The 16,231-nt window shown below is 43.3% G+C and overlaps 1 protein-coding gene across 6 annotated transcripts in view; it reads left to right on the plus strand.

Moving 5' to 3' along the window:
- The first annotated feature begins 1,145 nt into the window (after positions 1 to 1,145).
- cc2d2a (coiled-coil and C2 domain containing 2A) overlaps positions 1,146 to 16,231 on the plus strand; it is a 317,140-nt gene continuing 302,054 nt past the window's right edge. For 3 of the 6 annotated variants that reach the window (XM_085966254.1, XM_085966245.1, XM_085966233.1), the window contains exons 1-3: positions 4,121 to 4,541; positions 6,703 to 6,784; positions 10,196 to 10,255. In XM_085966254.1, the coding sequence (XP_085822380.1) occupies positions 4,528 to 4,541; positions 6,703 to 6,784; positions 10,196 to 10,255 (156 nt within the window). In that variant the 5' untranslated portion in view covers positions 4,121 to 4,527. Of the gene's footprint in view, positions 2,395 to 4,120; positions 4,542 to 6,702; positions 6,785 to 10,195; positions 10,256 to 16,231 lie in introns of those variants that run through there. The other 3 variants (XM_085966208.1, XM_085966216.1, XM_085966224.1) reach the window with 3 other exon arrangements.

Below are 16,231 nucleotides of genomic sequence, written 5' to 3' on the forward strand. Positions count from 1 at the left end.
GACCCCTCATGATTTTGAACACCTCTATCAAATCTCCTCTCAACCTTCTCTGCTCTAAGGAGAACAACCCCAGCTTCTCCAGTCTATCCACATAACTGAATTCACGCATCCCTGGATCCATTCTTGTAAATCTTTTCTGCACCCTCTCTAAGGCCTTTACATCCTTCCAAAGTGTGGTGCCCAGAATTGGACACAATACTTCAGTTGAGACTGAACCAGTGTTTCACAAAGGTTTATCATAACTTCCTTGCTATTGTACTCTATACCTCTATTTATGAAGCCCAGGATCACATATGCTTTTTAACTGCTTTCTCAATCTGCCCTGCCACCTTCAACGATTTGTGTACATATACCCCAGGTCTCTCTGTTCATGCACCCCCTTTAGGATTGTACCCTTTAGTTTTTATTGCCTCTCCTCATTCTTCCTACCAAAATGTATCACTTCACATTTTTCTGCATTAAATTTCATCTGCCACATGTCCACCCATTCCACCAGCCTGTTTATGTCCTCTTGAAATCTATCACTATCCTCCTCGCTGTTCACTATATGCGCAGTAAGGTGATCACCTGTGTCTATGCTTAAGCCTACAACCTTCAATCCTATTCTTAATGCAAACTGATCACATTTGCAGATGATACCAAACTAGGAGAGGCAGTGGAATGGAAGGAAGTCTTACAGAATGAGCTAAACTTGAAATATACAAGAGGGTCAAACAATGGTAAATGAAGTTTAATTCAGGCTAGGTCAAAGCACTGCAAGTAGGAAAGAGAAGTAGGCAACACACACACGCAATAAATGATATTACAATAGCTAAGATTGAAACTGAAAGAGACCTAGGAATCTTATAGTAAATGTAAAGCTCAACATGTCCCACTTATGCAGAGCAGAAATCAACAAAGTCAATAAAATAAAAACAGAAAATGCTGGAAATACTCAGCAAGTCGGGCAGCATCTGTAGCGAGAGAAACAGAGTTAACGTTTCAGGTCAATAGAATGTTGAGCTACACAGCCAAAACAGTAGAATATAAATCAAAGGAAATTGTGATCAAACTGTACAGGACTCTGTTCAGACCACGCCTTGAGTACTGCTTTAAGTTCTGGTCGCTAAGCAACAAGAGAGAAATTTAAGCGCTGAAAGCAGTGCAGAGAAGAGCCCTGAGTTATGAGGAGACTTGATCTTTCCAGCCTAGAATGGAGGTGCCCGAGACGTAATCGATTATATAAGGTAGTAAAAAGTATGGAAAGGTTAATCAGGGAATACGACTTTAAAATAAACCATTGGAGTAGGACAAGGGGCACAGGTTCAAATTAGTAAAAGGTAACTTTAGGATCGGTATCAGGAGATTCCTCTTTATACAGAGTGGTCGACATTTGGAATGGACTTTTGCGCAGGATGCTGGAGACAAAAACTCTGGAATAATTTAAGGAACAACTAGCTGCAGAAATGGGGGAGCGTTAGGTTGTTCCGTAAGGATTAATTACGATGAGCCGAATGGCTTCCCTGATCTATAATTTGATGTTGGTCCAGCTCCTTTTCAATGTCAACTGGCACATCATTTTGATGCGAGCCCATTTCATACATTTACCATCTGCTGGCCTAGAGGAATTAACACAAATAACCAAATGAAAAGCAATGGTGGCCATTCCTGCCCGGACACTGGCTGACTTACCGAGTGTTCCCAGCATTTTATGATTTTGTTTCTGGAGAACGATAGTGTTGGGGATCCCACAACATGACCGCAAATAAGCAGAAACTGGTTCTGGAGTAAAATACAGCAATAAAAGCTCAGAAACAGCAGAATTTAGAGTGGCCGAAGAGGATATCTCTATCCCTGTACGGATTTGGCAAACAGATTAGTGAAGGAGCGATTGCTTGCTTCCCCAACCAGGCCACCGTAGCAAAGACAGTCAACCCAATATTCCCGAGTGATTGACGTGGGAATTCTCCAACAGTGGCTCGGGCTCCCTCCCCGGGACCCGGCTCCGCATCGCTCCCGGGCTCCGGCTCCGCATCAGTCCCCGGGACCCGGCTCCGCTCCGCATCAGTCCCCGGGACCCGGCTCCGCATCACTCCCGGGCTCCGGCTCCGCATCAGTCCCCGGGACCCGGCTCCGGCTCCGCATCACTCCCCGGGACCCGGCTCCGCATCACTCCGGGCTCCGCATCACTCCCCGGGACCCGGACCCGGCTCCGCTCCGCATCACTCCCGGGGCTCCGGCTCCGCTCCGCATCAGGACCCGGCTCCGCATCGCTCCCGGGCTCCCCTCCTCCTGTGCGCCCAAGTTAGGTTGAACGGTGGTTACTAAGCGAGCTGTTTCCTGGACACAGTCGGTGTCAGTGGAGATTCAGGGTCATATTATTGTAGGAGAAACTAAATCAGAAATATGTACAATGTAAGTACATTAACTGAAATCCAGTGTCCACCTGGTTGGTTTTCAACGTTCCTCTTTCTCGACAGATATCAATCCAGCTCTCTTAAAGGTGCCAACTGACCCATCAATCTGCCATGTTCCCCGGGAGTCTATTCCACATGTCCACTATTGTGTGGTGGTGGGGATAGTTTTTCTTCAAATCACCAGCATTGCTAGAGGCTTGTAAATATTGTACTTGTGCCCTCTATTCCTATTAATTGTCCAAGTTAAATAACTTATTTACTTTCAGCCTTAACTATACCTTTTGGTTACCTGCCCTAATATCTCCTTTTGAGGCTTGGTGTCAAATTTTGTTTGATAACACTCCTGTGAAGTGCCTTAAGTTGGGACATTTTACTAAGTTAAAGGCTCTATTATAAATGCAAGTTGTTTTGAAGACCTGTATCCTGTCTCCCCTCAGTTTTCTTTTCTCCAACAAATCATCTTCTTAGGCAGTCCCTCGGAACCGAGAATGACTTGCTACCACATTAAAAATGAGTTTTCAGGTAACTGATGAGTCCAATGTGGGACTTACAGTCTCTGTCACAGGTGGGGCAGACGGTGGGTGGGGTGCTTGGGTTGATGTGTGCTCCTTGCACTTGGCTTCCACTTGCTCCTGGCGAAGAGACTCTAGGTGTTCGGCACCTTCCCGGTTGCTTCTCCTCCATTTTGTGCGGTCTTGGGCCAGGGATTCCCAGGTGTCAATGGGGATGTTGCACTTTTTCAAGGAGGCTTTGAGAGTGTCCTTGAAGCGTTTCCTCTGCCCACCTGGGGCTCTCTTGCCGTGTTGGAGTTCGAGTAGGGCGCTTGTTTTGGGAGTCTCGTATCGGGCATGCGGACGATGTGACCCGTCCATCGGAGCTGATTGAGCGTGGTCAAAACTTCGATGCTGGGGATGTTGGCCTGAGCAAGAACACTGACGTTGGTGCGCCTATCCTGCCAATGGATTTGCAGGATTTTGCGGAGGCAGCATTGGTGGTACCTCTCCAGTGCTTTGAGGTGCCTGCTGTACATGGTCCATGTCTCTGAGACATACAGCAGGCACCTCAAATATAAGTTATTCACTCAAGCATTTCCTCCTAAGTCATGTAATCATCCTGGCCATATCAAATTTTCACTGGTGCCCCATATTTGAAAATTGGACCCTTGTTGATTATAATTTAATTTGCATGTCTTGTTGGGCCTCCTCGGGAGATTTTCACTGTTGCTTTATCAATAATTTTATAAATTCCTTGTTGTAGAGGGATGTTTTTAGAAGGTTTGGTCTGTTTTGCAGTCATGTTTGTCATCTGCCTATATCCAAGCACCAGTAATTCTATTTGATGATTAACCTTTAGGTTTGTCCAAAAAATTATGACTTAAACTATTGTCTTCAGGAGGATATGTCACTTGTTCAGAGTGAATTAATTTATAATACCTTTTCTCTCTTTATTTAATCTTGTCTATCCTCTATGATGGCATTCTGCTTTGACGGCATATGTTTTATAAAATAATAATTCTTGTTTGCTGACAGAAATAATGTGGTAAGATCACAAATCGGGGTGGTATTTACAATAATATTTTTGGAGAATTTTCAAAAAGTAACCTATGTATTACTTAAGTTATAATTAGATTTTAAACCCTAATGGTCTCATTCTTCAATGTGCTTAATCTCAGTTCCACTTTATCCCCCCCCCCCCCCCCACCAGAAAAAAAGCTTGTTATTTTCTTAGCTGTGCTGGGGACAGCAAGGTATTTAAATTTTAAAGCCAAATGTAGTTCCATAACTTCAAGTGCAGAGGAGCAACTTAATTAATGGTAAAGTCCAGCAGCAAATGATTTCTGCAATAACTGTTCCACTTTATAAATCTGTATTTTTGGTTCATAATGTTCAATAGAAAGTCCTCTACTGTAAGGGATTTATTTATTTGATTATATTACTACTGAATGTGTGATTTAAGTTACAGTATAATTGTTTTAGCAGGCATTAGAGGCTGTTTAATGGAATACATCCCCTTTACTGCAGTATGCACATAGAACACTGGAGATGGCTTAATTTATACTTAGTTTGTGTGACTCTAAATGAAGACTCTATGAAAATCAAAACCACCTGATCAGCTGGATTGACGGAAGAAAATGGCTTCCACCGAGTGAGTAAAACAGCTCTTGGTTTTCCCCCTCGCTCTCATTTTCAGAATGAGGGCTGATGGTAGTGTAGTGCTGGAGTTTCACATTTTCCATTTGATAACCACGGGCTTACCACGGATATACTAAAACAGATACCTGTTTATCTTATTTTGACATGTAATTTATTCCTGCTGTATTCTTGTTGCCACTGCTCCCAGTAACATTGTGAGCCACACAACATAACTGCCATAAAATCCTCCCATACAAAAGTGGGCAACATCAATGATGTGGCAATACATAAAAATAACTATTGCATTTCAAAGAAGATGAAGTAATCAAAATCTCTTCTATAAAATTGCTTTGGTCTGTGGACATCTGATATAAAATGTAATGAGAAGTGGGGTGTGCAATGAATCACCCTTTGAGTTGAATTTATTGCTCATCCATTCAGCACCATCCTACCTATGCTTATCTAACAAAGACAAAATTCATTCAGTGCTTCTTTCAAACTAAAGAATAATATGACAGAAGAATGTTTTAATTCCTGTTCGCTTTGTGTATATTTTAAGTTAGATAGAAAAGATGTGTAAGATAGACATCCACATGAGAAAATGAGATACAAAGTTTAAAAGGAAGAGAGGCAAGAATATTTTGTGACCAAATTATTTGAACTTTGGATCTTGTTTACTATAAAGAAAAGGTCAGGCTATATTTTATGCTGCTTTTTTTTAATTTTTAAGATCTTTGTGTTAGGAGACTGCGACGTGTGTAAACAGTTCAGCTTCCAGTAGCGCTGCATTCTGAGAAACATTGTATGTGGTTGTTTTTTAGTTGAACCAAGACGGAATGCTGCTTTGAAAATCTAACAAAAGCAGTAGTTACACAGTTATGCGATTTTCATGTTAAATGCTTCTAGTGTAACTTAACATTTTGTTGCAAAACCATTTATTCATATCAATTTTACTGAATGTGTTTGTCCACTGAGCCGTTTGAGTCTAAACTGATGCAGTGAGGGTCAATTGTCTCATCTTAACCCCCTTAACCATTCACTTTTAGAACAGGGGGAGAATTTTCTTTAAACCCACACCCTGAGGAGGGAAGGAGAGGTAGCCACTTTTATTGACAGGCTTACTGGCAAATCAGTGACCAGGGAGAAAGTCAGCATTGCAGCACACTCTGCCTGGAAAAACAGAGAGAAAAGGCAAAAGAGTCTCAGTTGGGTTTTTCAACAAAACACTGAGATACAGCCCTTGGCCTGGAGATGGATGCTAAAATACAGGCGGCCAGCATTTTGTAGTCAGCAGTTGCCTAGAAAGATGGAAAAGGCCAAGAACAAGTAAGAAAGCTTACAAAAGGCTCAAGGCTTGCGGCTGATTATTATTTTCCTATTTCTCAAGGAACTAAATGAAATTGAGTTAAGTAAGTGGAATTTGTTTTGATTGTTACTTGAAAAGTTGCTTAACGATTAGTTCCTGGCCTCATCTCACCGAGTGTTTCAATCCATCTTCAGAAAGATAGAAGTACAACAAATGTGGGCATGTGTGAAAGACATGATATCGAGTTCAAATCACAAGGTGGTCCTGTTCTTATACCCTTGTGTTATGCTACAGTATAGTTAGATATTGAGCAGTACCATTGGCAGAGCCAGAAGGGAGTCTGGAGAGTCATGACCCCACCCAATCATTTTTTTACATTGGCCAACGTGGGTTTGGAGGACTGCTTCCAGGAACCTCTGTCACCCCTCTTTAGTCTCCAGGTTCTCTGTGGTTCCTGGCTCAGTCTTTGGACTAGACATGTTGGCATTTCCTGGGAAGCAGCATGAGCTCATAAGAACTTAATAATAGGAGCAGGAGTAGGTCTTCCACCCCCTCAAGCCTACTCCGCCATTCAATACGATCATGGCTGAACTTCTACATCAACTCCAGTCCCCATCCTATCCCCATATTCTTTGATTCCCTTAGTGCCCAAAAATCTATCGATCTCAGCCTTGAATATACTCATTGACTGAGCCTCCACAGCCCTCTGGGTAGAGAATTCCAAAGATTCGCAACCCTCTGAGTGAAGACATTTCTCCTCATCTCAGTCCTAAATGGCCGGCCCTGTATCGACACCCTAGTTCTAGACTCTGCAGCCAAGAGAAAGTCTTTCAGCATCTAATATTTACAATATTCCATTCCTTTTTAGTAATCTTCGTGAGAAGATTAAAAGTAAGCGCAAGGCACTGCAAGCATCTCTAGCTGGAAACAGAGAAGCCACTGATACTCGGGTGAGTGTGAAAATATATCAGAATATTTTCTTGAAGTTGTGTGATTTGGGTAGTAGAGGTGTGGGATATTGAAATGCAAGTAATAGATAAGAGTTGAATACAAAGGCCATTGAGAGAAGAAAGCATTTACTTAAAGGGGCTACTCACCAGCAATGAGATTTGTGTGATAGTGAAAACGCTACGTTGTTTCACAACTTGCCTGATCTGCGCAGACCCCTTTTTCCTTGCCCCAATTTTCTTCCAACACCTATGCACTGACCATAGGATAGTGATTGGGGTGAAAATTCTGGTTGACTTTTTGTTCCACTTTCCCCCAAACCCAGCCAAGTAGCTTACTGTAGCAGCCTTACCTCCACCACAGGTGAATCAGCACAGAATGGGCATTAGATTTGGGAAAGTCTACTTAGCACTTAGCAGCTGAACCATTGGATAATTCTGGCTCGCATTCCCTGATTTCAATCATTGTTTTTAATTTCACGTTTTTCAAAATAGGCACACTTTTGAAAATTAAAATGATTAAAAAGCTTGGCACTCTACAAGGAACACAGGAACAGGAGTAGGCCATTGAGCCCCTCGAGCCTGTTCCGCCATTCAATGTGATCATGGCTGATCTGCGACCTAACTCCATATACCTGCGTTTAGCCCGTATTCCTTCATACCTTTAGTTAACAAAAAGCTATCGATCTCCGATTTAAAATTAACAATTGATCTAGCTTCAATTGCCATTTGTGGAAGAGTTTTCCAAACTTCTACCACCCTTTGTGTGTAGATGGATGGAAAGCATTCTAATGGTTAGAGATTAGCTATAGGCCCACCTCTCTTATAGGCACTGACCACAAGATCCAAAATTGCAGTTCCAAGGTGAAAAGATTATCTCTTCCTTGATCCAGACAAATAAACATTTGCAAATAATCGGATCTCCTGAGGATAACAGCTGGTTTCTGGATCTGGTGGTGATGTGTAGGGAGATTGTGGCCATTTTGGTGGCAGTATCCATTCACACTAAGGAAATCTTCGGGTAAGAGATCGTGCCTTCATTATGCCACACACCGTTTAGGGTTTAGAGACTTTAATTATGGATTTTGATCTTCTGGCCTGGCTCTAGGACCATTGTTAAAGTAATTCATTGAATGTGCAATATTTTAAGATAGTTGAGAGATAAAACAAAATATAATTTAAAGTATTTCTTTTTATTAGAAGATTAATGTCTTTATATCTAGAGAGGTGTACATGGCAGTGCCAATTCATTTCTCCTGCACCAATCATTTTCTTTAGAGAAGTTGGTCCCATCCATCAGAAATATCAAGGTATCGAGGATGTTTGTGTCAATACAGAGAGTGTTCAAAATCTTTCAGCATGCAATTCTCTTCAAACCAAGCTGAGTCAGTCTAGAAAATTCTACAGTTGGTGGCCAGTTTAAAATAAACAGTCAGGTAAGAGTTAACTGAGGGAAGCCTGAAGCCAGCTTGGGATGAAACCCCTGCAATTCTTCAGTGTTCAAACATTTTGTAAAAGGAGAAACTGTTTCCAGTGGTAGGAGGGTCAGTAGCCAGAGGACCCAGATTTAAGGTAACTAGCAAAAGAGCCAGAGGAGAGATGGGAATTAATTTTTTTTACGCAGCAAGTTCTTATGATCTGGAATGCACTGCCTGAAATGTTGGTGGAAGTCGATTCAATAATAACTTTCAAAAGGGAATTGTAAATATACTTGAAGAAAAGGAAAATTTTGCAAGACTATGGGCAAAGAGCAGGGGAGTGGGACTAATCGGATAGCCCTTTGAAAGAGCCGGCACAGGCACGATGGGCTGAATGGCCTCCTTCGGTGCTGAAAGAGTCTATGATTCTAAAAGAGAACCCTTCACATTCAATTTTTTTGGGGGGGGGGGGAGGAAGAGGGGAAAGGGAGGAAGAGGGGGAAAAGGGGGAAAAAGAAACATTTTTTGTTCAAATTTGGCGGAGAGAGCAAAATACACGTATAATCACAGCTGAGCAACTTTTCCTCCACCTGACCACCATTACACTCCTATACTCACCATTACACTCCTATACTCACCATTACACTCCTATACTCACCATTACACTCCTATACTCACCAGTTATCCACCTGACCACCATTACACTCCTATACTCACCGGTTCTCCACCTGACCACCATTACACTCCTATACTCACCGGTTCTCCACCTGACCACCATTACACTCCTATACTCACCGGTTCTCCACCTGACCACCATTACACTCCTATACTCACCGGTTCTCCACCTGACCACCATTACACTCCTATACTCACCGGTTCTCCACCTGACCACCATTACACTCCTATACTCACCGGTTCTCACAATCCATATAGTTCAGAACAATCCTATAAAAAGGTAGGAAAATGGTTGATGAAACTGACTCTTCAAAACTTGGTTTGTTCCTGTATTCTAGATGTTCTTTAGTATCAAGCACATTGAAAGGAACATAGTCAAAGTAACTAACATGCAGCCTGATGGATCTAGTAGTTCTTAGAATCATAGAAAAATTACGGCACAGAAGGAGTCCATTCGGCCCATCATGTCCGTGCCGGTCGGAAAAGAGCTACCCAGCCTAATCCTACCTTCCAGCTCTAGGTCTGTAACCCTGTAGGTTACAGCTCTTTAAATGCATATCCAAGTACTTTTTAAATGTGATGAAGGTTTCTGCCTCTACCACCCTTTTGGGCAGTGAGTTACAGACCCCCAACACCCTCTGGGTGAAAAAGAATTTCCTCATCTCCCCTCTAATCCTTCTACCAACTACTTTAAATCTATGCCCTCTGGTTCTTGACCCCTCTGCTAAGGGAAATAGGTCCTTCCTATCCACTTTATCTAGGCCCCTCATAATTTTAATAACCTCAATTAAATCTCCCCTCAGCCTCCTCTGTTCCAGAGTAAACAACCCCAGCCTATCCAATCTTTTCTCATAGCTAAAATTCTCCAGTTCTGGCAACATCCTTGTAAATCTCCTCTGTACCCTCTCCAGTGCAATTACATCCTTTCTGTAATGTGGTGACCAGAACTGCATGCAGTACTCAAGCTGTGGCCTAACCAGTGTTGTATACAGTTCTAGCACAACATTCTTGCTAGAGGCTTGGGTTTGAATATCTGCAGTCAATGTCCATTACAGTTGGATTTCAGCCATTGTTATCTGGGGTGCCCCATGATAACGTTCTATCTTGCACTAAAGAGTAACCAAAATTATTCTGCCCACCAAAATGTTTCTACAATAGGCTGTTGAGAGGATGATTTTGAGGATAGATACAGAGTTCAGACCTTTCTAGCTGGTGGAGAAATAGCTGCAGGTAACAAGGTGAAGAATTCTTGAGGTTAAAGGAAGACAATCAAGTTATAAAGAAGAAGAGCATACTTAACCTATATTTTTTTAATTGTCAGGATTTGGCTGCTGCAGAAATGGAGAACAATACAAGAAATGAAAATGCTACGATTGTGGAGGTTTGTATCTCTGTCACCCCCTTATCTTTCCTAAAACTTTGAAAGTTACAAAAATGTTGCTTTTTTTTCTCCTCCACGGTCACTGTTCTCTGACTGATTCTGTTATTTCCAAATACATGCTGCATGCTTATTTTGTAATTGGTATCTGTGACAGACCTGCGGGTCTATCATAATCTCTACATTAATATTAAATATTTTCATGTAAATTTACAGCTTACCAGTTTTGTAACAGTTTAAGTGTCTTCTCTGATTTCCTAAAATAGCTGTCTGTCCTTCTGTTTTTAAAGATACGATATACGCAGAACTGTATACAAGAGCCTACTTCAATGGGAGTTGTATGGGCTCTGTTCATGTGGATTATTAAACAAGCATATGGATACACAATGTCCATTCCCAATGATCAATATTGTTTATACTCCCATCTATTGTCCCATCTGGGGATCCTGCAAGCAAGACCCCAGCTATGTCTTGAAGATGTGCAGGTTGCTTATCTGGTACCTAAGAGGCCACACTGTGTTAGCTGTGAAAATCTGACTGGATTGATATGTCTTTCACTACCAGAAATTGATGACAATAATAGCAGAAAGATCAAATAAGTAATGAGGTACAGGCTTAAATATTTTTTTATAAATGTGGGGGTAGGGAATCACGAATAAAGGACAGGAGTTGCAGGTACATGTAACTTGTGAAAATAACAACAGCTTGTATTTATAAAGGCCCTTTAACATGAAATTTCCTAAAGTGTTTCACTGAAGAAGAAGGGAATGGATGCCAAGCCTATTTTGGGAAGTTGAGAGTTGCCCAAAGGCTTGGTCACAGAAATTGGTTTTAAAAAGTCTTTTAAAGGTAGGCAGCATAGTATGGAATTAGGATAGGAATTCCAGAGAATAAGGCCAAGTACGCTCTGCTCCATTGATGGAGTAAAGGGAGGGGGAGATGCACTGAAGGCCAGAATCAGAAGCACGGGTAGGAAGTAAGGCTGGTGGAGATTGCAGAGATAGGATAGGATGAGGCTTTGGAGAGAGTTGTAGCTGAGTATGAGAATTTTAAGTTTAATGCTTTGGGGGACGGTGAGCCCAGAGAGCCTGTGTAAGTTAACAAGTTCAGCGGTGATAGGCAAGCAGAAACTTAATGTAGGTTAGGTTGTGGGTGGCCAAGTTCTGAACAAAATAGAGCTTATGGAGGTCATGAGACCACATGGAGAGCATTAGCAAACTAAAGTCTAGAGGTGACAAACTTGTGGATTAGGGTTTTGGCAGTGGTAGAGTTCAAGCCCCTCTCGAGAGACATAGAAACATAGACGATAGGAGCAGGAGTAGGCCATTCGGCCCCTCGAGCCTGCTCCGCCATTCAATGAGATCATGGCTGATCATCCAAATTCAGTACCCTGTCCCTGCCTTCTCCCCATATCCCTTGATCCCTTTAGCCTTAAGAAATATATCCAACTCTTTCTTGAATATATTTAATGAACTGGCCTCCACCGCCCTCTGTGGCAGAGAATTCCACAGGTTCACCACTCTCTGGGTGAAGAAATTCCTCCTCATTTCAATCCTAAATGGCTTACCCCTTATCCTTAGACTATGACCCCTGGTTCTGGACTCCCCGGCTATCAGAAACATCCTTCCTGCATCTAGCCTGTCCAGGCCTGACAGAATTTTATAGGTTTTGATGAGATCCCCTCAATCTTCTAAACTCCAGTGAGTATAAGCCCAATCGACACAATCTCTCCTCATACGTCATTCCTGCCATCCCAGGTATCAGCCTGGTGAATCTTCACTGCACTCCTTCCATGGCAAGAACGTCCTTCCTCGGGTAAGGCGACCAAAACTGCACACAATACTCAAGGTGCAGTCTCACCAAGGCCCTGTACAACTGCAGCAAGACATCCTTGTTCCTGTACTCGAACCCTCTTGCTACGAAGGCCAACATAATATTTGCCTTCTTAATCGCCTGCTGCACCTGCACGCTTACCTTCAGCGATTGGTGCACAAGAACACCCAGGTCTCTTTGCACTTCCCCTTCTCCCAATCTATTGCCATTCAAATAATAATTTGCCTTCCTGTTTTTGCCACCAAAGTGGATAACCTCACATTTATCCACATTATAGTGCATTTGCCATGTTTCTGCCCAATCACCCAACCTGTCCAAATCGTACTGGAGTTTCACGACATCCTCCTCACAGCATACCCTCCCACCCAGCTTTGTGTCGTCTGCAAATTTGGAGATATTACATCCAATTCCCTCGTCCAGATCATTAATATATATCGTGAACAGCTGGGGTCCTAGGACCGATCCTTGCTGTACCCCACTAGTCACTGCCTGCCACTCGGAAAACGACCCGTTTATTCCAACTCTTTGCTTTCTGTCTGCCAACCAGTTCTCTATCCAAGTCAATACCTTGCCCCCAATCCCATGTGCCTTAATTTTGCACGCTAATCTCTTATGCGGGACCTTATCGAAAGCCTTCTGAAAGTCCAAATACACCACATCCACTGATTCCCCCTTATCTATTTTACCAGTTAAATCCTCAAAAAATTCCAGTAGATTAGTCAAGCATGATTTACCTTTTGTAAATCCATGTTGACTTTGTCCGATCCTGTCACTGCTTTCCAAGTGCTCTGCTATTACATCTTTTATAATAGATTCTAGCATTTTCCCCACTACCGATGTCAGGCTTACCGGTCTATAATTCCCCGCTTTTTCTCTACCACCTTTTTTGAATAGTGGGGTAACATTAGCTACCCTCCAATCCATGGGTACTGTTCCAGAGTCTATCGAGTTCTGGAAGATGACCAGCAATGCATCTATTATTTCTAGGGCCACTTCCTTAAGTACCCTGGGATGTAGATTATCAGGCCCTGGGGATTTATCGGCCTTCAGTCCCATCAATTTTCCTAACACCATTTCCCTACAAATACTGATTTCTTTCAGTTCCACCCTTTCATCAGACCCTATGTTCCCCGGCATCTCTGGGGTTCTACACAGTCGGAGGGTCATCTTTCCGATATAGAGGCCACGTCTGCTTTCTCAGATGGACGTAAACGATCCCGTGGTCCCAACGTCCTAAGATTCAGAGAAGAGCAAGCGAGTTTTCCTGGTGTCCTGGCCAACATTTATCTCTCAACCAACATCATCAAAAATGGATAATCTGGCCATCTGACTCATTGCTGTTTATGGGAGCTTGCTGTGCACAAATTAGCTGCTGTGTTATCCCACATTACAACAGTGACTAAAATAATTAATTGGTTGTGAAGTGCTTTGGGCAGCCGGAGGTCATAAAAGGCACTATATAAATGCAAGTTCATTCTTTTTCTTTTCTCTATTTGGTACCTGCCCATAGAGCTTGTGTTATCAGCAAATTTAGTAATACTAAACATCCAATTCATATCATTCACAACTATTTTAAATAGTAGGGGTCCCAGAAGAGATCCCTGTGGAGCATCACTAATTACTTTTTCCCCAGGCAGAGTGCTTTTCCATTTACACCACCTTCTGCCTTATGTTGCCAAGTCAGTTCTTAATCTTTTTTGGTAATTTTGAAACACCATCCCTAAGAAGAAAATCTGAAAGACAACATCTCCGGTAGTGAAGCACTTCTTCAGTGCTGCACTGATGTGTTAACCTAGGTTATGCGCTTAAATCTCTAGAGTGAAGTTTGAACCCTACCAGTGCCAATACCCTAATCCATACTCCACAACGTTCTGACTCTGAAGCGGGGCCAAGGCTGATGGTAGAAAGGAGATTGATTATATTCAGAGAGACTTGGAGCAACTATGTAGATGTGTGCAATATTGATACAAGGAACAAATTTCCAAAGAACTTAATTAATTTGGGGTCAATTGACACATTTAAAAATGAACTCAATTGGTATCTAAAAGTAATTGAGGCTTATAGAGAACATGGCTTGATTATATTTTCCCCCAGAGGAGGTAGGGGAAGTAACTTAGTATTTTCTGAAGTAAGGAGTCCTTAATAGAACATTCATACTTGGGCTCTGGATAAGTTGGATTAATGGGCAAATTATCTTTTCTCACTCTGGCCTTTATATTTTATAAGTCCTCCTCACCAACATCTGGGGACTTGTGCCAAAATTGGGAGAGTTGTCCCACAGACTAGTCAAGCAACAGCCTGACATAGTTATACTCACAGAATCATACCTTTCAGCCGATGTCCCAAACTCCTCCATCACCACCGGCAGGACAGACCCACCAGGGGTGGCGGCACAGTGGTATACTGTCGGGAAGGAGTGGCCCTGGGAGTCCTCAACATTGAGTCCGGACCCCATGAAGTCTCATGGCTTCAGGTCAAGCATGGGCAAGGAAACCTCCTGCTGATTACCAGCTACCGCCCTCCCTCAGCTGATGAATCAGTACTCCTCCATGTTGAACACCAGTTAGAAGAAGCACTGAGAGTGGCAAGGGCACAGAATGTACTCTGGGTGGGGGTCTTCAGTGTCCGTCACCAAGAGTGGCTCGGTAGCACCACTACTGACCGAACTGCGACAGGTGGTGAGAATCAACACGAGGGAAAAACCTACTTGACCTCGTTCTCACCTCTCTACTTGCTGTGGATGCATCTGTCCATGACAGTATTGGTAGCAGTGACCACTGCTGTCATTGTGGAGATGAAGTCCCGTCTTCACACTGAGGACACCCTCCATCGTGCTGTGTGGCACTACCACCGTGCTGAATGGGATACATTCAGAACAGATCTAGCAGCTCCAAACTGGGCATCCATGAGGCGCTGTGGGCCATCAGCAGCAGCAGAATTGTATTCCACCACAATCTGTAACCTCATGGCCCAGTATATCCCTCACTCTACCATTACCATCAAGCCAGGGGACCAATCTTGGTTCAATAAGGAGTGTAGAAGAGCATGCCAGGAGCAACACCAGGCGTACCTAAAAATGAGGTTCCAACCTGGGGAAGCTGCAACACAGGACTACATGCATGCTAAAAAGCGGAAACAGCATGCTATAGACAGGACTAAGCGATCCCACAATCAACGGATTAGATCAAAACTCTGCAGTCCTGCCACATCCAGTCGTGAATGGTGGTGGACCATTAAACAACTAACGGGAGGAGGAGGCTCCATGAATATCCCCATCCTCAATGATGGTAGAGCCCAGCACGTGAGTGCAAAAGACAAGGCTGAAGCGTTTGCAACCATCTTCAGCCAGAAGTGCTGAGTGGATGATCCTTATCAGCCTACTCCTGAGGTCCCCACCATCACAGAAGCCAGTCTTCAGCCAATTCGATTCACTCCACGTGATATCAAGAAATGGCTGAGTGCACTGGATACAGCAAAGGCTATGGGCCCCGACAACATTTCGGCTATCGTGCTGAAGACTTGTGCTCCAGAACTAGCCATGCCTCTAGCCAAGCTGTTCCAGTACAGCTACAACACTGGCATCTATCTGACAATGTGGAAAACTGCCCAGGTATGTCCTGTCCACAAAAAGCAGGGCATATCCAACCCGGTCAATTACCGCCCCATCAGTCTACTCTCAATCATCAACAAAGTGATGGAAGGTGTCATCAACAGTGCTATTAAGTGGCTCTTACTCACCAATAGCCTGCTCACTGATGCCCAGTTTGGGTTCCGCCAAGACCACTCGGCTCCCGACCTCATTACGGCCTTGGTCCAAACATGGATAAAGGAGCTTAATTCCAGAGGTGAGGTTGAGAGTGACTGCCCTCAAGGCAGCATTTGACCGAGTGTGGCATCAAGGTGGGCTAATAAAACTGAACTCAATGGGAATCGGTGGGGGGGGGGGGGGGGCGGAACTCTTCCACTGGCTGGAGTCATACCTAGCACAAAGGAAGATGGTTGTGCTGATTGAAGGTCAATCATCACAGGACATCGCTGCAGGAGTTCCTCATGGCAGTGTCCTCGGCCCAACCATCTTCAGCTGCTTCATCAATAAACTTCCCTCCAACATAAGGCCAGAAATGGGGATGTTCGCTGATGACTGCA

Source organism: Somniosus microcephalus, chromosome 2, assembly GCF_052327205.1.
Source record: "Somniosus microcephalus isolate GS21.2 chromosome 2, FLI_Smic_1.0, whole genome shotgun sequence".
In the NCBI taxonomy this organism is placed as follows: domain Eukaryota; kingdom Metazoa; phylum Chordata; class Chondrichthyes; order Squaliformes; family Somniosidae; genus Somniosus; species Somniosus microcephalus.